This window comes from Quercus robur, chromosome 6, assembly GCF_932294415.1.
Source record: "Quercus robur chromosome 6, dhQueRobu3.1, whole genome shotgun sequence".
Lineage (NCBI taxonomy): Eukaryota > Viridiplantae > Streptophyta > Magnoliopsida > Fagales > Fagaceae > Quercus > Quercus robur.
In genome coordinates, this window is record NC_065539.1 from 35,260,912 (window position 1) to 35,283,152 (window position 22,241).

Consider the following 22,241-nt stretch of genomic DNA (forward strand, 5'->3'; position numbering starts at 1 on the left):
TAGACACTGAAATTTCTAAACTTGTGTCTAAATCTACTATTAAAGTGCATAAGAAATCTGTTTTTGTGCCTACTTGTCACCTTTGTGATGTTGCTGGTCACATTAGACCAAATTGTTCCTTGTTGAGGCAAAAATCATGTTGAGGCAAAAATCAAAATCTGAGACTAGATCTGCTGTTAGGAATACTAATATTCCTAAATTTGTTCATGTTTGTCACTTTTGTGGTGTTCTTGGTCACATTTATCCTAATTGTCATAAATTGAAATTTAAGCATTTTATGTTTCAATCTAGGATATGTGATGATATTTCTCCTACCATAAGTCCTGATAAATTGTTTCATATACTTTTTTAAAATTTAAGCTTGTTGGCTTGCAAAAGGAAATTGCAGGATTTCAGTCTCTCTTAGAAGAATTTGTGTAATCCCTCAAATACACTTTACTTTTCATAGATTTTCATCTACAAAGCCAAAGACCCATGCTATGTGGGTGAGAAAAGATGCACACAAGTGAATGTTGTTTACATGTCCTTGATTTAATTCTTTCAATTATTTGTGGACATGTTTTCTTTCAGTTTTTCGTTGTTTTGTTTTAGTTTTTATTTTTTTATTTTTTTATTTTATTAAAAAAATCCAAAAACAATGAAAATTTTCAAAAAGACAAAAATATTTTATTTTGAGTCTTGTTTTATTTTTTCTTGAGAATTACATGAATGATGATATCTCTCTCTTGATTTAGAACATGCTTGATATTGTGGAGAAACAAAGAAAGTGTGTGTTGTATAACTGAGTTTATAAGCTATTTCTGTTTGTTTGTTTGTTTTTTTTTTTTTTTTTGTGTGAGTATGTATTAATTTGTACATGTACTTATGGGTTAATTAAGAAAGTGATATTTCTTGTTTGTGTACCCTCTATAGCTTAATTGAGCACTGTCATGCATTGTTGTTGTATTTTGTTCATTTAGCATAATATATGTTTTTTGTTTTTGGTTATAAATATTTGTAAATCAAAAAATATTTTTTTGTATTGCACACCACTAAGTGTGTAATTAAGGTTGGCCAATGAAATTTGCATTTCATGACTGTGTACCTTATTTAGCTTTGATGAGTCTATTTTTTACACTTTGCTAGTTTGTGCTATCTAGTGCTTAATTGTGTGAGTTGTTATATAGTCTTTGAACAAACGATCTTGATTTTGATGTCATATATTTTGAAAATCCAAGTTTCTCATTACATTGCTATTATGTATATAATTTTGAAAATCACTATTTGGATGTTACATATACAATATCAATTCACAATTATTATTTGTGAAATTCTATTAAATACAATACAAAATAAAATAATAAATTGGTCAAATAATATCTCCTAAATTGAATGGGGATAGGTGCATGCGATCGTTCAACTCAATTACTATTTGTTACGTTTAATATCTTCGTATACAAAATATCTGAATAAAAACAGTATAATAAATATGTTCATTAGTTCAAAGAAAAAAATAACAACAAAAATCCAAACAATTTAATTTGTATGGAAAGCTAACAAAAACAAAGTCTAATTTTGATTTTAATTGAATTTTCTCTAAACTTTAGTTTTTATATATATATATATATATATATATAACATAGTAATTCAACATACATAGTTATGGTATATTACATAAATGACTTATAAATTTAAATTGTTTTTTTTTTTTTTTGAGGAATTTAAATTGTTTTTAGTTATATGATTAGGTTTTTTATGATTTCTTTATATTGGACTCCTCATTTTCTACACTAAATTAACTCATTGGGCAAAAAAATTAAAAAACTTAGATTAGATGGAACACGTGGCATAAAATTAAACTCTAATTGAAATCCAATTTTTACACTGAATTAATTCACTTGGCACAAAAATTTAAAATTTAAATTAGATAGGACACATGCACAAAATTAGACTCTAATTGAATTTCAATTTGAAATCTAATTAGTTTTTTTCTCAATTTTGCCTATTATATATATATATATATAAATTTTTTTTTTGAATGATAGTATTTTAATATATTTAAATTATTAATGATATGACAATATATAACTGCTCATTAAGAAATGTTTATTAGAATTTCAAGAATTCTATTCAAATTATCATAAGAAGTCGGGACTACCTCAAGCCACCAATATCGTGAGTTTGTAGTAATTTCCCAGACATCATACGCTTGAATTATAGAAATAGAGTACAATTTTTTTGTGTATTATAGAATTGTTTGATAGATAACTAAAATAGGTTCTCTGTATAAAAGAATTTTTAGCACATTAGGTCATTTAATTAAATTCAAACATATGATTTTATTAACCAATGAAATACAAACACTGTTTTATATTTCAAGAATAATTAAATTCATTGTAACTATGTATTTAAAATTAATGGTGGAATTTTATATATTACAGCTAAGGTACTATAGTTTGTACCTAATTAGTTATACCCTAAAAAAATTAAATGGCATCAGATAATGCGAGAACTCCTTAAAAATCGATTTGCTTTTTGAGTTTGCTTTGTCTAATTATAAAATCTTTGCAGTAAAAATTAAAAAAGAAAATTTTGTTGGTATATCATATATGTAGACAAGTAGCCAACTAGCCATTTGCTAATAGAAGCATCAGATAGATTTTCATGCATTATAAGTGTAACCTATATATGATGGTTCGTCTCCGTTTGGTTCAGTACAGAAAATAAAGTTTTTCATTATTTTGTGCAGTGGAAGTGAGGGAAGATAGAAAACGGGATAGGTGGGGAGTTTTCCACTCGACCCACCAAAAACTATTCTCCGAAATTAGAAGAAAAATGTGGAGATAAATTAGTTCTTAAATTGAATTTACTATTTTACCCCTCTTAATAATTGTTAGGATCATTTTTTATTGTAATTGGCTAATTCTTTAACAAAATGCACTTTACTTATAATTGGATAGATCTAAGATGAGTTTAGTACTTCAAGAAACATGTTATTCAAGTCAAGTATTAAAGACATGAAGATTGGTCCAAGAAACAAGTGAAGAAAAGTTGTTTATTAAGTCTTAACAAATAGCTTAATAGATACCTACTATCGATACTTAATGTGAAACTCGATAGATAGCTCGACAGCAGCTCGATCTATTAAGAATTACGATTTCAGAATTTTCATATCTGAAATTCGGCTCAGTCTTGTATATTTGTTTAGGGTTTCTTTTCTCACAATTTTAGGCAAATATAAAGCTTATTTTAAAGGCTGTCATACACGGATACAGAAACCAAAAGACTTATTTTTTCTGTGTGAAGCTATTGCGTTTATACGCTATGGGATTTTGTAACCGAGTGCTTCTAGATCTTCATTATTGATGAAGTGAAAAGCTTTGCAGTCAACAACATTTGTTCAAGTTGCTGAAATTAGTCACGTACTTAAGATCCGTATAAAGGGTTAGTCACAAATTGGAGGTTTGTGCATCAAAGGGAAAGAAGGCTACTACAAGATCAAGTCTAATTGGGGATTGGAGTAAAGATTCAACTGTAGGTTGGTATTTCGAGATAGACCAGGGTAGTTGGTAAGATTCCTTATACTTGTAATCGCTTGATTGTTGATTAGTGGATTCTTAGGAGTGGTGACCTCAAAATCATCCGGTGGGGTTTTTGTCTTGCGAGGTTTTCCCCATTTGTCAACAAATCACCATGTCTAATTTATTTTCCATTGCACTTAGTATTTTTTGTGATTTGTTGGTGCCTTCATGATTTACATTTAATTGAACATAATTAATCAATTTGAATAATTAAATTAATTAACTAAAGTCAAGTTATCTTAACCCAACAATAACAATTTTTCTATTGTCTCTTAATGTAATAACTAATAGGGATGGCTAAAATTCCTTGGCCCACCCTAAAGAGGTGACAGGGTGGGAACGGCTTTTGCTTGTCCCATCTTATCTAACCCCACCCTGCCGCTTCCCAAATGTGTGTATATATATAGATATTTTATTTAATATATATTTAAATTATTTTTATTCATAATTTAATCATTATACATATCTTAGTTATAATTAATTTTTTATACATATTTCATTATCATTTCTAAAAATATTGTCTCACATTGTCTCTTGTTACTCTTACAGTTGCCATTTTCCTTTATATTTCATATTTATCCTATCAATTTCATTAGTACTTATAAAACATCCCTAATCCACCTCAAACCCACCCTAAGAAGGAAATAGGATGGGGACGAAGCACCCATTATCCCGCGTCATTCCCCGCCCATTGAATCCCTAATAACTAAGTATAAAAGTATGTTTAATTAAAAAATGTGAAGCTTTAATGCTTCATTGTATTGCGATCAATCACTAATAATTGAATGTATGTTATTTGAGAATAATAATAAGAAGAATAATCTATATTATTGTTATATATATTTCGGCATCACCAAATGTGATCCAAACAATAATAAGCATATTAAACAGACTTGGTAATTGCCAGTGCAACTATAAAATATTTTAAATTACTGATACAGAAATACATGAAGCTAATAATTAGTAATATATCCCATTCTTATTTTGTTTCACTCTTGACAAAAAAAGAAAAAAAGAAAAAAAAATCTCATTCTTAGTATGAGACTCCATGCAATGTGAGGTTTAGTGGTGTCCAATCCCACCACCGCCTCCTCCACCAAAGCCGCCACCACCACCAAATCCACCACCTCCACCTGCTCCTCCACCAAATCCACCGCCTCCACCTGCTCCTCCACCAACTCCTCCACCAAATCCACTACCCCCACCTGCTCCTCCACCGATACCACCACCAGATCCACCTCCAATGCCCCCACCAAATCCTCCCCCTTTACCAATCCCTCCTCCAATGCCGCCGCCTTTTCCAAAACCACCCCCACCACCAACTCCACCACCTTTGCCGAATCCTCCTCCAGCACCACCACCATGACCGCCACCAATTCCACCACCAGCTCCTCCTCCAATACCTCCGCCATGACCACCACCAATTCCACCACCTTTTCCAAATCCACCACCAGCTCCTCCTCCAACACCTCCACCATGACCACCACCAATTCCACCACCATGACCGCCACCAATTCCACCACCTTTTCCAAATCCACCACCAGCTCCTCCTCCAACACCTCCACCATGACCACCACCAATTCCACCACCATGACCGCCACCAATTCCACCACCTTTTCCAAATCCACCACCAGCTCCTCCTCCAATACCACCACCCTTGCCAATGCCTCCACCTTTACCAAATCCACCACCCTTACCAAAGCCACCACCAGCACCCCCTCCAACTCCACCGCCCTTGCCAAAGCCACCACCGGCACCACCTCCTACACCGCCACCGTTACCTATCCCACCACCAATGCCACCCCCCTTGCCGAAGCCACCACCCTTGCCAAAGCCACCACCAGCACCACCTCCTACTCCACCACCCTTACCAATTCCACCACCAATGCCGCCACCCTTACCGAAACCACCACCAGCACCACCTCCAAACCCACCGCCAGCACCACCTCCACCTCCAAATCCACCTCCCCCACCAAACCCACCTCCCTTCTGAATGGTTAGAAACTTTTCCTCCTCGTTCTTCACACTCACCACGTTCCTTGCAACCACACTCACTACAAAAACATGAAGACAAAGTAAAGATAGCAAAGCAACTCTCCTAGTGCCGCTTGCCATTTTGGTGGTATCTTAAGGAGTGTGAGCTTGTTGTTGATGGAAGCTTTACAGGCGCGAGGGTTTTTATAATAGAGGCGTAGTGCATAACTAGTCTGCGTTTGCATTCAATGGGTCTCAACTACCAACCGTTTGTCACATTAATGGATGATGCACGTACCATCACGCTCTTGGTGCATCTGTCTTTTATGACTGAACTATTGGGCACTGCTATTCACATAAAGAAAACCCTACCATGCAAATCGGTAAAAGACACGCAACTCTGACATGCACCCATTTGCCACCCATATGGGCATGGCTACTTGGCTAGGCTAGGACTGACTTCATAATAGTAGGCTATTCCAACTTTGTAGTACGTGAATTTGGATCTGAAAATATGGACATTCAGAAAATAAAAGGGAAAGAAAGAAAAAAAAGAAGAAGGAAGTGTTAAGTACGCAAGTGGTTGAACATATCCAAACCTTTTCCTCAGCGAATTTCTCTCCCTATATTAGTAAAAGTAAAATTGGGATTGCCTTATAATTGTATTCATCAGGGTGTCCTAAAATTATTAACCAATTAGTTTAGAGACAAATTAATTTTCATAATTCTTGAGGTAATTTATAGTAATTTTTTTTTATACAAAATAGAAATTCTACTCTAATATAATCTAATTGTATATGTGTGTGAAGCTCATTTCTAGAGATTTGAATCTCAGCTTTTGCGTCTCACACTCCACACCCCTTGTGAAGTGACCACTGTACGCGATGGTAATTAAAATTAGTAAAAGTGATGTCAATAAATAGTCCATATCTATTCTCAACTCGAAAGATAAGCATTTATGAAAAATATTTTCAAAATGAGAAATGTTAACTAATGCTTTTAAGACATTAGTTTAGGAATTATTTTTAGAAATATTTTATTGAGAGAATAATAAAACAATAAATATTATTGACAGTTTTTTATATTTTCAATAAAAATGGTGTCAAAACTTTTCTATTATAGTTTATTAATAATTGCCTTAAGAGCATTTGTTACCCTAACCCTTTGAAAATTTGTCTTCCTAACTAACATTACTCACAAGTGACTTGTCTCAAGCTGGCTGGCATGCATGATTCCATGCATGAAATAGTAATTAACTGTTTTTGCTGCTATTTTAAGCATCCCAAATGTTTAGAAATGGAAAACCTGGACAGGTTATTACTCTGATCTGCAAGTTGTTGAGCATAATAGAGAAACACCCCCCCCCCTTTTTTTTTAGTGAGGACAAATAAGTAGTACAGTTATATAGTATATATATTATAATTTGAGCATTGCATGACAAATAAGATAGAGCATTAATACTAATGCAAATTCATTGTGCATAAAAGAAAATGAGGTTAATGTCAATGGGTTTGGCTTATATCAAGTACTTTTTTAATTGGAATCTTCTTTTATTTTAATGAGAAACTGTCACATCACCCATTAACTAAATAGAAGATGGAGACTAAAACTCACTACCACTTATCATTGTTATTTAAAACAAAAGGAAGTGTCTAGTTAAAAAAAAAAAAGTATTGGAGGTAAATTAAACCCAATGTCAATACACCAACCATGTCAAATAATTATCATCATGTTAATTATGAGTTCAAGTTCAAGCCAAACCGTGTGAGATATGCTTTAGACGTTAGAGTTTAGACTGAGGGATACAGATGCATTGGGGGGTACGTACTTATTACTACGTAGTTATATTGATTTAGGGGAAGAAAAAATGGGCTGTTGTTGTATAGTCCGGACTATACAATAGTTTTCCAGAAAAAATAATTGTACTACCATCTAAATTTTTTTCACTTCTTTTTTTTTTTTTTTTTTCAATTTATAATATCCACCGAAAACTGATCAACTTCTACATCAAGTAATGGCATAGAGCTTTTTGGTGTTGTGAACAGCCAATTAAGGTGATGTAGACAAAAATCTAAGGAAAAAATAAAAAAAACGCAAGACTTAGGTACTGTTTCTTAGGTTCATCTTCTAAGATTTTGTCATATGTATTTTTTCTCATGGGATGAAAATGTATTTCTTAGGTTTTATCTAAATATATATATATATATATATATATTTTACAAAATTTCATATGATCTGGACATTGACAAACACTTTCGTATTGCATATGGGACCATCCAGTACAAAGCAGTTAGAAGGGGAAGAACGCAAAATGCTACGGATCAACTAATAAATTTTGAAGAGATATATATCGGTCCTTTTCCCCAATTCCATGTGCCTGGTAGATGAAGAAGTTAATGATAGTTTGAAAGCTGATACATTTCGGTTCAGCATTCAATTCTCATCAAACATAGCTGATTGCTAGACACTATATATCTATTTTAAAATTGTACAACATGTATGTTTCTTATCGGAGATATTGAATTTAGCTGTCTTTTTAAATTTTGCAAGATGTTTGAAAGCACGCGGATTGCTAGAAGAATTTATTTTACAGGTACTGCATAACATTTTTACAACGTAAAGCTGAATTGTCAATCTAATAAAATAAAATAAAAAAACATATATAACTACAATCAATTTGTGCATGCTAAATAGATTATATGGGTCATGTTAACGAGTACTTAATATTTTAGAGCAATTGTTAAACAAAAAATATTTAAAAGAAAATTTAACAATAATTTTATGGAAAATATAAAACTGTCAAAAAATTTAATTGTTTTTTTTTTCCCATAAATGTTTTTTTTTTAAATATATCTTAAATCAATGCTCTTCCCAGATTATATTAGGATTCACTATAACTTAAAAATGAGGATATTATAAAAATGTTGTGAAATTTTATTGTGCTGCATCTAAACTTCCTCTTGCTAAAAATAATGCTATATATGTAGGTGCCGCCCAATCAATGATGACTACAAATAAAAGTTTAGATCTAATCAATAATTGAACAAGGTAGGTCTTCTCTCATATCTTTTCTATCAGCTGCACAGGTCATATTTATGGCTTTAGACTGCTCGATGCAAAATAATATATATTTCTTTTCTATTAGCTGTACCTAAGTTTTGTTTCATATATATATATATATATATATATGGGTAAATATGTACATAATTATAATGAAACATATTTATATTTCAACCGTAAAATTAACAACATTGGTCGCATTCCTAAGGACTCTTTCGTGTCTTAATTTTATCTACAAAATTATGCTATATCTGCTGTAGTTTATTGTATTTGGACTTTGGAGGGAGGGAGGGAAACAGCAAAGCATGTCATCACAAGCAATTAAGCAAAGGGATCTGTGTATCTGAAGATAGTGAGTCTGACTTCAAACTTCTTTCTTTTAATAGTCATATTTAATTAATTAATTGTATTATATTCTCTCTTTTATACTAACGCACTTTACTTCAATTTTTTCACATCCTTATGGATATTTTTTAGGAGACATTTGTAGTTAAAAAATATTTACATATAAATGAAACACGATCTATAATAAAAAATAATAATTTACAAGTGAAATGCAATAACAAAATCACAACATCTAAAGAGAGTTTAGCTTTTCAAAAATAATTTTTTATTGATTCAAATTGTTAGATCTTAATTTAAATTTTTACACTGTGATATAGATAAACAATACATTTTATTGGACAATAACAAAGGGCCTTATTATTATTATTATTATTATTATTATTTGGATTACACTACAAGACTGATAAATATAATATATTCTATTGGTTAGTAAGAGGAATTCTTCCATTTGGGAGCCTTAAGCTGGGGTTGAGTCAACCCCGATTGATTTATATAAAATAATATGAGAAACACAACAAAAAAGTATTTGGAAGCAAAATCATAAACACAAACGAAAAACTAAAACCAATCGCACAAATTCCCACCGATAATTATCACAAAGCCAAAAAAAACTAAACTAAATTAGCTTGAAATACTCTCTCTCTCTCTCTCTCTCTCTCTCTCATTAAACAATTAAGACTCTAGTGGTGGTGGTGGTGGAGCTAAAGGAAGCGACCTAAAGGTGAAGGAGAAATGTTTATCTTCTCTTATTTTAGACTGTTATAGTGATTAAGATTTGACTCAATAAATTATTACACATAACATAATGTTATAAAATGGGAGAATCATTAATCATTGTTACTGTAGTCACAATATGAGTTTGAGTCAATCTCAAGTTTATTTCTCCTCGAAAAGTGATAATCTTTGTCAAATCCTAAAATTTTAATCAGCCGTAAGTAAGGGAACAGAGATCAGGAATACCCATCTGCTTTCGGACTTCGGAGCCTTTTAACACACATAAGGGAACGGGCTTGATCGCATGAGGCTGAAGGCAAGCCTCAAAATTACATTTCAGAGCCCATTGGGTCATGACTCATGAGCCACTGTCTGTATTTAACTTCTCTTTTCGTCCACTTCACCAAATATTTTCTAAACACCCGTGTATCAAATCATGCTTAATTTGACACACAAGAACGCGAGTTCATCGAAGTTCAAACCATAGAAAGTGCAGAAACATTTGACCATCACAAGGGCTTAGAACGATATGGATTCCATAGTTTGAAGTCCTTTAACGTTCTGGCCTGTTTGGTTCCAAAAAATGGTGTATTCACTTTTCATTTTCTCTTTTTTATCTTGAAATTAAATATAGAAAAAATTACTCATTTTTAAATTTGAGAGTATTTGGTAAGTTGTTTTGAATTAAGCATGAAATTAAACAGTGAAAAAAGTAACTTTTTTTTGAAATAGAAAACAACTTATACCCAAATTGTGATGTATCTTATAGCCAAATTATGATATATCCTAAATTAAATATAGAAAAAAGGGCTTTAGAGGACGTAATAAGAGGTGGGGTCCTTTGCATTTGCACAATATTTACAAAATTGCCACTATATTTGCTTTCTATGAAAATGAAAATGCTGAAAAAGTGTTTTTCTTTTTTGTATTTAAATCTAGCTTTTACTTTTAGGACACTGAAAATGAAAACTTAGAACGAATTCTTAAACCAAACAAGCTTTTTGTGGTAGGTTCCACTGAAAATTGAAAATGAAAACAAAAACACCACTTTTTCCAACTAACCAAACAGGCTCTTAGGTTTTCTGTATTGGTTTGTCAATTCTGGAGTCAAATATTTATATTCAGATTGCATAAAAGGTTAAAAAAAGAAAAAGAAAAAAAGACGCTATTAGTCATTGGTTATTGCAGTATCCTTTGATCGATGTACAAGTTACTAAACACTTTTCTTCAAAAACGTTTAATGTAGATAAATTTTTGTACATCAGATTTTTTTTTTTTTGGTATGTGTACATCAGTTAGCCATATAGTATTTGCACGCAAGGACCAGAATTTCATATTTGGGAGAGCCAAATTATGAACAAAAGAATTTCACAAGTTTATAATGAGAATTATAAAATGATTCAAGAATAAATTAATATGTGGAAAATAGAACTTACGCCTATTTAATGTTAACAAAATATAAATAAAATGAAAAACCCAATAATTGTTTCTTAATAAATTTCAAGTTAATCATCTATATATTAAGGTGTTATAAATTTTGTAGCAATTTCTCTTAACTCTAAAGCGCTTCCCTAAATTCTCTTATTTGTATAAAATTATGTTGTCATATCCTATGTGGTGCCTAATTCGAAACTCAAAAAATATAAATATAAAAGATCAACTTTGAGAACCAAAAACAAAAATTAATTTTGAGAATAGAAAAAATGATAAATTGATGATTAGAAAGATGAGAGAAAAATCCATAACTTGGAGAAAATATAAAAAGCAAACAATTTGACATGAACATAGCACATTCAAATTAACTATATCGAAAATGCTCCTCTTTTTTTATTTATTTATTTTATTTTACATTGTTAGTAGGGGTTGGAGGATTCGAACCGTGGATGTTTCAGTTGGAAATACCAGTAATGCCAATCAATTGAGTTATAAGACTTAATTTTAGCTATATCAAAAAATACTCAGTATTATGAGAGATCGCACCAGCCTATCAACTTTGGTTGGGCTAAACTCATGTCAATAGTTAGAGTAACGTTAATGCTTCTCTTTATGTTTTCCCTCCTAAATCAAGGGTTTTACAATGAAATCGCTACTTATTTTATTTAATGAAAAATAAGAAAACCATATTATTAAAAAGAACACAACTTTATTGAATAGTTAAAAATATTACATCAAGTAGAAAGTAAACGTGTGCATTCTCATGATAATTTTGATGAACTTAATCCAATAGCATTATGATATTATTTTTATTATTTATTTAAATTAATTACTCATGTTACAAACTAAAATGAATTGTTCATAATCACATGTGATTAGAATTGATCATGAGGATGCACGATGTTTGTTGAAATTTGATTTGGCTATAACTTTCAATCGAGTGGTCCAATTGGAGCCTATTACATATCTTTTTGAGCATTAAGACTTCTAGATATTTTTTTATGTGAAGAATTTAGAAATCTATTACTGAAAATTACAATTTTACCCCTGAGATGTAAAATGACCATTTTACCTCTAGCTAAGATTAAATGTAGGTTGCAAAATGAGGTGTCTACAGTATGTTATGACATAATATGGATAACAAGAAATCATATCCTGAGGCAGTCGGAATGGGAAGTGGTATCCTATGTGCTTAATTAGTTAAATTATTAAAATGTATTGTGATCACTAATGTCTTGGGATTTTGCAGGTGAGGAGGCCTATAGTGCAATTCATGGGATCTCCCTATCCCCCCTTTTGTGAAAGTAAACTTTGATTCAGGGACGAGGAAACAGCTTGCATTCCAGCAATATTTAGGAACCATAAGGAGAAGTCATTTGTGTGTACAAAGACTATAGAAGATCTAGCTAATGGTGGAAGCCAAGGCTACTAACCTAGCAGTTGAAAAAGCAATAGAAGTAGGTATCAAGCATGTAATCTATGAAGAAGTGCTCTAAACATGGTCCAACCACTCCAAAACTCTAATACTACTCCTCATTGGTCTATTGTAAATTTATTACTAAGACTATAATAGTATAACTATTTTGAATTCCTTTGCCTCCTTTATCCCTGAGTTTTGCCTGGAATTTCAAGAGAGAGATGGTATTAGTCCCTCATGTTGTAATTTGCTTTGTTCTTTTCTTTTCTTTTCTCTAGCTAATAATAAGTATTAATTATTAAGGAAAAAATGATTAGTAAAAGAATTGGTTGGAGTTTATGTAAATTTGTAAGGAAAATGCTAAAGACACATTTTTTCACAATTTTTTTACAAACTGAGCATTAGCATTGGGGGGTGCAAAAACCCCCAAGTCGCTATTTTAGCAAGCCACCCGCTCAAATTGAGCTCCATCCAGGTGTGGGTTGCTTAAAATTTTTAGCAACCATGAATATTAAGGTTGTATATATACAACCTACTATTCATGGTTGCTAAACATAAAAGAAAATATAAAGTACATGAAAGTACAAAAAAGATGAAAGAGATAGATGAGAGAAAAGAGAGAAAATGAGTTGATAGGGAAGTTTATATTATTTTATTGGGTTGTATGTAAAAATAAAAACTGAGATGTTGAGTGTATTGTTTGATAGGTTGGTAAAATAGATAAAGTAGTATTTGAGAATGTAAAATAGGTATTTTTTTTTTTTACATCCCCCATTGCTAGTGCTATAGTAGTGAGTGGTTATTGCCTTATTGGTAAGAAAAAAAATTTATGTTAGGTTCTAAATATTTAAGTATAAATGTTTAGGTTCTAAATGATTTGTGTGCTGGCAAACCGGGTACATAAGCTTATCTAGAAATAGATCTTAGTGTCCATGAAGTGTTTTAGACATTGCTCAAAGTGCTGCAAGTCAAAATTCAAGAGCATACAAACTACAGGTTCAAGTATTGAAAATTTGAAGAGCTCAACCGATCGAACCGCGATCTGCAGATTTGAATTAAAGCCCATTAGCCCATTAAATGTTCAAGGTTTCAGTTCAAACTTACTTGGTATATAAGGAAAACCCTAAATCACGTTTTCCAAGTCTTGGAGAGCTACTCTTTTGAGATTTGAGAGAGTTTTGTGCCATCTACCCTTTCAAGCATCTATCGGAGTTCATTCACATACTACAAGTACCGGTGGAATAAAGTTGCAGCACAAGCTTCAAATATCAAGTCTACTAAAGATCAAAGGTATAAATTGGAGGTTCATGTTGGAGCAAATTCACACCAAAGAAGTCTGAGGGTTTTAGAGCTAGGTTTGATAATCAAAGTTAAGTTTACTACAAATTAAATACTCTTGATTGTAAATTTCTATTTGATATAGTGGATTGTTCTTCTTGGAATAGTTTTCCCTAGATTTTTTACCTTAAAACTGGATTGTTTCATTGGCTTTTTTGGGTCATCATATATGTGTCTTATTTACTTTTTTGCTACATGATATGATTGATTTATGTTTAACCTAAGATCTACGTAATTAATTTAAGTATTGACTTGGCAATGAAATTAGGTGAAACATTGTGTGTTCAAGGGCCTAAAAACTAGCAAATTATGTTTGTAGTGAGCCCAAGTGAAAACCAGTAAGAATTTATCACTTTAATAGTTTGTAAAAATGTTGTAAAATACTTTATACCTGTAGCATTACTCAAGTAAAGAAAAAGATTTATCTCCGAACTAGTTTGGAGAGAAACTTTTCAAATTCTTCATATATATATATATATATATATTATTGAATATGAATTTTGAAAATCTAAACATTGGATTTCATTTTTTTATTATATCTTTTATGAAGATAAAAAATTAATAACTATATCATCAATTAAATGTTTAAATTTTAAGTTTTTCTATTATAAATTATGCATAAAAAATAAGTTTATTGATTGAATAATAAACATCTAAGTTGAACAAAATTTGACATACATGTTAAAAATAAAAGGAATATATAATTAAATGGTTAAATTTTCAAAATTCATATCCAATAATAAAATTATGGGAGGAATTTAAAGATTTTTTTTTTTTTTTTTTTTTTTTTTTGCTAAACTAATTTAGAGAGAAGCCTTATCCATTTGTAAATGTAAGTCTCTTAGAGATATATAGTACCTGAATGCTGGCAAGCACCCTCTCTACCTATAATTTCTAATATTCTGTTGTATTTTTCAAGGTATCTAAAAGAACTTGGGTGTAATTTCTAATATTTTGTTGTATTTTTCAAGGTATCTAAAAGAACTTGAGTGAATCACAGTTCATAAGAGAAGGTCACTGTACCTTTATTCCTCCAATGAGCTGATGCGGCAAAGATAGGAACCCCCAACAATGAAAAATACTTTTTTCTCCTTTTTTTTTTTTTTTTTTTAAATTGGGAATAATGAAAAATGATTACTGAAGCCCCGTTTCCATTTACAATAAGCTAGGACATCTAAAAAAATTTTACAAATTTTTTTCATAATTGTTAACAAGATTTATTGTGATTGGTGTATATTATAAGTAATTTTAGGAGTAAGTTTGTGAACATAATTTTTGTGCCATAATATTAACGTGGTCAACTGTAAATTATAGGGGAAAAAATTCCATCTAAAATTATAATTATGCTTGTGATAAAAATTGTGAAAGTAGAATAACTGGAATGTTAATAGTATCTTGAGAGAAAGCAATGTTAATCTGATCACAAAAAAAAATAAAAACTAGTTATGAAAAATATTGCTAGTCTTCCATCTAAGGGAATATAAATTTATAAAGTCTTCTTGTCATTGAAATTGAAACAGTTCCAAATCTCTTCCGATTGGAGGGCGTATATAAACTCTGCCATATTCCTCAAAAAATAATATATATAAAAACTGCTACAGTGCTATGTGACTATGTCCTAGTCCTTTTCTCACCCAAAAAAAAAAAGTCTCAGTCCTTTCGCGTCCATTTTGGGAAACACATAAAAGATAGGGCATGACTGTAATTTCCTATACCCATCCCTAAACTTAAAAAAAAAGACATTGTAACTGAAAGTACACGTCACTTTTAATTTTTTTTTTTTAAGAATGTTTACTTTGCTTGTTTAGTTTTTTTTTTTTTTTTTTTTTGGGTAAGCTTATTTTACTTTTTTTTAATAGAAGTATTTTATTTATTTGGTTTAAATAGAATTTTTTTTTTTAAATCTTATTTTTTACTAACTGCAACTATATTTCAATATAACTAATTTTTAACTAAATAAGGCCAATAAAAATAAATTCACCAAATAGGCCCAATTCCATGTAAAATTTTTTTTAAAAAAATACAAAATGTAAATTTCTGTTGGCATTCTTTTGGCCCATCATAGGCCCATCAAGCCTAAGGATATAAATATCAACTTCCTTTTTCCTCTTTAACTCTAGAATGTTTCAAATATTCTGAATGAGATTAAAAGTGTTTTACTAATTGAATTACTTGACACTTATTTTTAGATAGATGAAAGACACACTTAATATCAATATACATTGGCATACCAATTAAGATCGACTTGTTAACAGTTGGCTTCATGTCAAATAATATGTTCATTACAAAATTCGGGCCTATTTGTGTTGAAAAGAAAGAGATTCAAAATAAGTTGAAATTATATTTTGTGGGTTCCAGTTAATTCAATTATTAAAGTCTCTGATGGTTGAATAAGAAGTCTAATGTTTATTTCCCACCTATACTAAAAACTTATTAGTGTCTTAGTCTGATGATAAGAGCTATTATCAAGAGCGGACGCTATAGATTGAAACTCTCTAAAAAAAAGTTGAAATTATATTTTGGCTTTTCAATATTAGTATTACATCAGTTGAGTGTATATATTAATCCAATTTGTATTTAATTAAAACAAAAAATTATCATATAGATTATTATGAAAATAAATAATGAAAGTCATTTTGGTTAAATTTCTTCAAATTTCATAATTAATGTAAATCATGTAATACCAAATTTTTATCAAAAACCAATTATTACAACAGATTATTAAATAATTTAAAATAAACAATGAAATTCCTTTTAAATTTCTTGAAACTTTTGATAATTAGTTTTAATTGGAGTAGGTGATTTATCTTTTTTAAAACTTTAGTGATGGAGTTTTGCTTATAAACTATGTGAATAAATTTGATGTACATGATTGAGTCACATGGTGTAATTTGTCGTACAATTTATAATACTTGTATTGAGTCACATAATGTGAGCATAACGTGGTAGATTATTAAAATAATATAAAAATTAATAATGAAACTGTATTTAAATTTATAGATAATTTTGGTAGATAACTTTTTATTAGAGTTTTTGAATCTTTGAAAATAGCCTCCTTTTGTTTGTTTTGACATTAACATTTTTCAAAAATTATTTTCTAGAAAATTATCTCATTTTTCTATGTTTTATAACGACTTTATAATGAGCTTGAAAAATATATTTTAATTTTCTTTATTTAACTTCATGTGAGATAAAATTGTTTTCCTTATTTAGCTTTGTGTGAAATGAAGTTGTTTTCCATAAAATTTTAACCGAAAATAACTCTAGTTCACGCCAAACTAAATAGAGCAAGTTAAGAGATAGTTTTATTTTGATCCATTTTTTTTATATACTAACAAACACATAAAAAATATATTGAATTCACAATGTTCTAGAATCCAACAAATGAAAAAATAAATCTCAAAGAAATATTATTTAAAAGTAGTAATCCTAGAAAAAAAAAATTCTAGAAAAATAGGAATAGTTCAAATAATATAAAACTGCCTAAACTCATTTAAATAGCCAATATAAGGACAGTAACAATGGACTAGATGGAAATATATTAGAAATAGCAATAACAAAAAAAGAAAAAGAAAAAGAAAAAAAAGAAAAAAAAATTATATATATATATATATTATCCGATACTAAATCATTGGTTGAGCCTTCAAATCAATGAACCAAACAAAATTCCATCGATAGGAAAGAAATAATTTTCTTACGAAAAAATCGATTGAATAGTGAAAATCAAAACTTTTTTAGAAATACGAAACCGTACAGTTTTATTTGAATCGTTTGATTTTTTAATATTAAGTTATTTTGATCACTTTCTCAAAAAAAGAAAAAAAGAAGAAGTTATTTTGATCAAATAACTTTTCTTTCATTCAATTTTGCACATTTATGCTTTTTTTTTATTTTTTTTTATTTTTTTTATAGACATGATAGTATTTCAATATATGACATTTATTTCATGATAATTTATCTTTATCATTTGACCAAAATACTAATTTATTTTTTGTGTAGGTAGGATTCAAATCACAGATCTCTTAAAAGGCAATAAAAATTTTACTAACTGAGTTAATTAGAACTCACTTATTTATGGTCTTTTAAGTCTTTTACTTTTAAAAGTTGAAATAAATAGTTTTTTTTTTTTTTTTTTTTGAGAAACAGTTGAAATAAATAGTTAGAAAGCAATTTAAGGGTCCTATTTTTAGTCATTTGTTATATTTGTATATGGAAACACATTAAACTTTATATATGAATAAATGATCTTAATAATAATATTTATTACTTTCATTGTCTGGTATACATGCATATTTATGTTTGAATTAATACCATCTTCAAATATATTTTTTAGTTTATCTTCATCTTTTTTATGTATTGATTAATATATATATATATATATATATATATAAATTAATGATCTAATGGTTAAATCAATGTCCCAACGATGGTTCATCAAAAACAAAAGGAAAAAAAAAAGAAAAGAAATTGACCCAACAATTAAACAAGTAAACTCAATTCATATCACTTTTTTTTGGAATCTAATTTGTAAGGACTCAATTGGTAACGACCCCAATTGGTTTATTGGGTTCGAACGTTTAAGGCCCAGACAATAAAATTTGTAGTGCGTGGGCTGAAAAACTAGGTCTTGGTCACCGAACAGTGGTTAGTCATGGTGCTCATAGTGGACGCTCAGAGGTGAACCAAGTTTGCCCATGGACTTTGTCCATTGAGCTTAATGTTCTTGTTATTTCTTTCACTTTTTGGGTACCATTTCTTCGGCCCCCCTTTTGGCGCATGAATCCTTACATTATATAGTTCTTCTCAGTTGATCCTGACCTTCCATCTGTCGGTCAGGTAGATAATTACTCGAGTGCCTATCCCATCAGCCGCCTCCCCCCACTTTCTGTTAGTTGCAATAACCGAAGCCACACTATTCATGCGTCTTTTCCCATCAATGTGGCTAAGACGTTTGTTGGCGCATTCAATGCGGAGGTGACATCTTTTCCTTGAACCACTCCCACACTGTACCCCCGTGCGAGTTCCATTCTACTCACCTTTCCTTCTAGGAGCGCTTTGGAAGCTGCCTTTGATGACGTGTCGTTTTTTTCTTTTAAGCCTTGGGATGCCGAGGACAGGGTCATCCTCGGCTGCATCTCTAGACTATTTGGTCTTTCAATACTTGTCCTCGGCAACTACTCTCCTTGGTGCGGGCCTTGGGCCCTAATAAAAAGTGGGTCGGGACTACAAATCCTCTGGCCCCACATAATTTATACCGCTTAATGTCTAGTATGGTTTAATAACTACGATTATTTTTATGAATTATAAAATAAATAAGTAAAAGACCTCGAACAAGTAAACCCAATTCAAGACTTGAGTAAGTTGAGTGCTTCATTGAGACAAATTGTATATGGGCTTCCTAACTCTAGTAACAAAGGTTATGATTCCTTTTTTTTTTTTTAGAGGAAATTATGAGATATTACCTAACACATTATTGCAATTCTTTTTTGAGAGAGACATTATTGCTATTAATTATTATATTAACGAGCATTAAATATAAGCGAAAGTTTCATTTCCTTTAATTATCTGTCAATAGGTTGAGTGTCACATATGACGAGGATTGTTTTCATTTCATTATTAAGATATTATTCTTCTATTTAATCGTATATATGATAGAATGTTATTTAAAAATTTAAAAGACATAAGTTTTTTTTTTTTGGGGGTGGGGGGGGGGGGGGGTGGGGAAGGGTAAAAGACATAAATTAACACCACGAAATAAATCTTTATATTTAAGCTAAACTATAAAATAAATACTTTTGAAATGGAGTGAATCCTACTTCACACATGCTAAGAATTTATATGTCACGTTATGTTCAAATCTTTTATTAACAAGAAAATGTCACATTTTCTCAAGGAATGTGAATTGCAAGTAATTTTTTGGGAATATTAAAGAACCTTGTATTTTAAATTGTAGTTCTCCTTTTATAACCTTTTATAAAAAAGAAAAAGAAAAGAAAAGAAAAGAAAGTCTATACATGCAAAATCCCATAACATTTTCATAACACTATTGATTTGAGTTATGATGGATCTGAGTATTTTATTTTAGGGAAAAATACAATTCATTTTTTAGGTTTGGGCTAATGCCAGTTAGGTCTAAAATTTTTCAAAACTGATTAACTTGGTCCCTAATCACTACTAGAGAGAGGAAAAAAATGTGTAATTGTTTAGGGTCCAAGTTGGATTAGGGGACTAAATTGGTCAGTTTTGAAAAATATTTGATATGATTGCTATTAGTCTAAATCTCAGTTGTGTTAACTATATTTTATTCACCACCGCACACCTTTGGTACGATGGTCACTCCATAAATATAAGTGTTTGTGGGGAGTGAGGGGTAAGGGCTGATGTTCAAGTTTTAAAGAGATGACTTTACACACATATACACTTAAATTAGTTTATAGTAAAATTATATCTTGTATATAAAAAAAAAACTATATTTTACTCTTTTATTTTATTTTGATTTACGGTGAATTAATAACTTAGCATGTGAAAATATTTTGAGATTTTGTTATATTTTACTATTTATAAATAGAATTAAAAGAAAATTGTAGTCAACCAAAAACTTTGTAATTCGATTAGTTGGGATGTTTTTATGATAAAAATCTCACCTCTTGAATTATTAAAAAGGAAAATAGTCCCCAAAAACCATGAGGGTACTTTTGTCATAAGGTGATGGCATTTCAGATAATATTGGGAACAAAAGGGGGATGTGCAAAACAACCGGGCACTTAAATATTGTATGAACCACGCCGTTCCTTCAGTCTCTTGCCCCCACCTCTATATATTCCTCCAATCCTCTCTCTCTCCTCTCTCTTTCTCTCTCTCTCTTTCAATCCATTTCTCTCCTCTTCCCTCTTCTCTCTTCAATCAGACCCCTTCACGCACACTCTCTCCGCCTCTAACCGCCGCCTGCGTTGGCGTCACCGTAGATCCCACCGCCTCTCTTCCCTTCTCTTTCAGTCCCATCCGATTTTAACCTCCCAACCCAACCCAACCCACTTTCTCTTTTCTGTGTTTTTATTATTTTGTTAAAATGTTTTTCATGTTTTGTCATTTTGCCCATTTTAACCCCACGGTTTTTTATTTTTTATTTCACTCAAAACCGAACCCATCCAGCGAGTCTTTTTAGTCTTTCCCCTGTTTTTTTTCCTACTTTTTCTCACTTCTCGATAAAACTGATTAGACAGACACTTTCCAAAAAACAAAAACAAATATCAAAACCCACGTATTGACGCTTTTACCCCCCACTCCCATTAGGAAACAGTTGGTGGTGACGTGGCATGGTTGAAAGGCTACGATGAGTTATCATTCTCGTCGGATTTTGACACCTGGGGCCTCAAGAAAACGTAAAGAAAGAGAAGCTTTATATTCTTTAAAACCGTTGGCTTCAACGGCTCCGGCTCCGGCTCCGGCTCCAGCTCCAGATCCGGCTCAAGCTTCCAAGCCGAGCGGGCTGAAATCTTCGAATCGGCTTCTAGCTGGGTACATGGCTTATGAGTTCTTGACGAGGGGTACGCTGTTGGGTCAGAAGTTCGATCCGGCTCGAGCCGAGGCGGTTCCAGTGGGGAATGAGTCGAAGAGGGAAGCCGAGCCGAGCGTGAAGAAGAAGGGGCACCAGAGTTATGGTGAGGTGGCGAACATATTGAAGACCGAAGGGACCCACATCCCTGATATTGTCAACCCTACGCAGCTCGCTCGGTGGATACAGATGTGAAACAGTCTGACGTGGCATTCTCTCATTAGTTACAAGCCACGTCAGATAAGGAAAACAAAAAAGAAGTATTTTTAAAGTCTCTCGAAATTTACGGTATGTTCGAGTCGATTCGAGGTGGTGACGAACGAATGATGGTGAGTTTCGTATGAAAACATAAACACAATATCAAATTTCGAAAGCATTAAGGTTTCTGACACCTCTTCTTCTTTCTTCTTTGACTCTCCCTCTCTTTCTAGAATGTTCTGTTTCCGGGAATGTTGGAATGTTGTAGTCCGACGTGTATTTCTCTGTCTATCTCTTTAGCTTCTGTGTATTTATTGCAAATTGTATTGTGTAATTTTGGAACGGAAATCCTCGTGATGGAAATCCTTTTAATGCTTTGTTGCTGTTGCTGTTGTTGTTGTTGATGGAAAAATCCTTTTGATTGTTTGGGATGCATGGCATGGCATGGGTGACCTTGTTTTGTTGGTTCTTGTGTTTCTTTATGCATGTATTTGATTTGAGTATGTAAATTTGTTTGCATGCATGATTATGATAGCATATATATTGTATAGAGCTTGAAGACTTGGGGATAATTTTTTTTTTTTTTTTATTGTCTTTGTAAATATTATATAGTAAAATTTATATTATGTTTGTAAATATCATTTAG

At 31.3% G+C, this 22,241-nt stretch overlaps 2 protein-coding genes across 3 annotated transcripts; one reads left to right on the plus strand and one right to left on the minus strand.

Annotated features, from left to right (window-relative positions):
• Positions 1 to 4,460: 4,460 nt before the first annotated feature.
• Positions 4,461 to 5,732, minus strand: LOC126688587 (glycine-rich cell wall structural protein). Of its 2 annotated transcripts, XM_050383343.1 has the most exons (2): positions 4,724 to 5,732; positions 4,461 to 4,693 (listed from the first exon to the last, which is right to left on the minus strand). In XM_050383343.1, the coding sequence occupies exons 1-2, from the start codon at positions 5,673 to 5,675 to the stop codon at positions 4,623 to 4,625; spliced, it is 1,023 nt and encodes a 340-aa protein (XP_050239300.1). In that variant the 5' UTR covers positions 5,676 to 5,732; the 3' UTR covers positions 4,461 to 4,622. The 2 variants fall into 2 exon arrangements, with proteins under 2 accessions (XP_050239300.1, XP_050239298.1); XM_050383341.1 differs by having other exon boundaries at positions 4,461 to 5,732.
• Positions 5,733 to 20,646: 14,914 nt separating this feature from the next.
• LOC126688588 (uncharacterized) lies at positions 20,647 to 21,989 on the plus strand. The gene has a single exon (XM_050383344.1). It carries the CDS (start codon positions 21,176 to 21,178, stop codon positions 21,590 to 21,592), a length of 417 nt encoding a protein of 138 aa, XP_050239301.1. The 5' UTR covers positions 20,647 to 21,175; the 3' UTR covers positions 21,593 to 21,989.
• The last annotated feature ends 252 nt before the right edge of the window (positions 21,990 to 22,241 follow it).

Coding starts and splice junctions, on each gene's coding strand:
- LOC126688588 (XM_050383344.1), top strand. CDS start 21,176: ATGAGTTATCATTCTCGTCGGATTTTGACACCTGGGGCCTCAAGAAAA.
- LOC126688587 (XM_050383341.1), bottom strand. CDS start 5,675: ATGGCAAGCGGCACTAGGAGAGTTGCTTTGCTATCTTTACTTTGTCTT.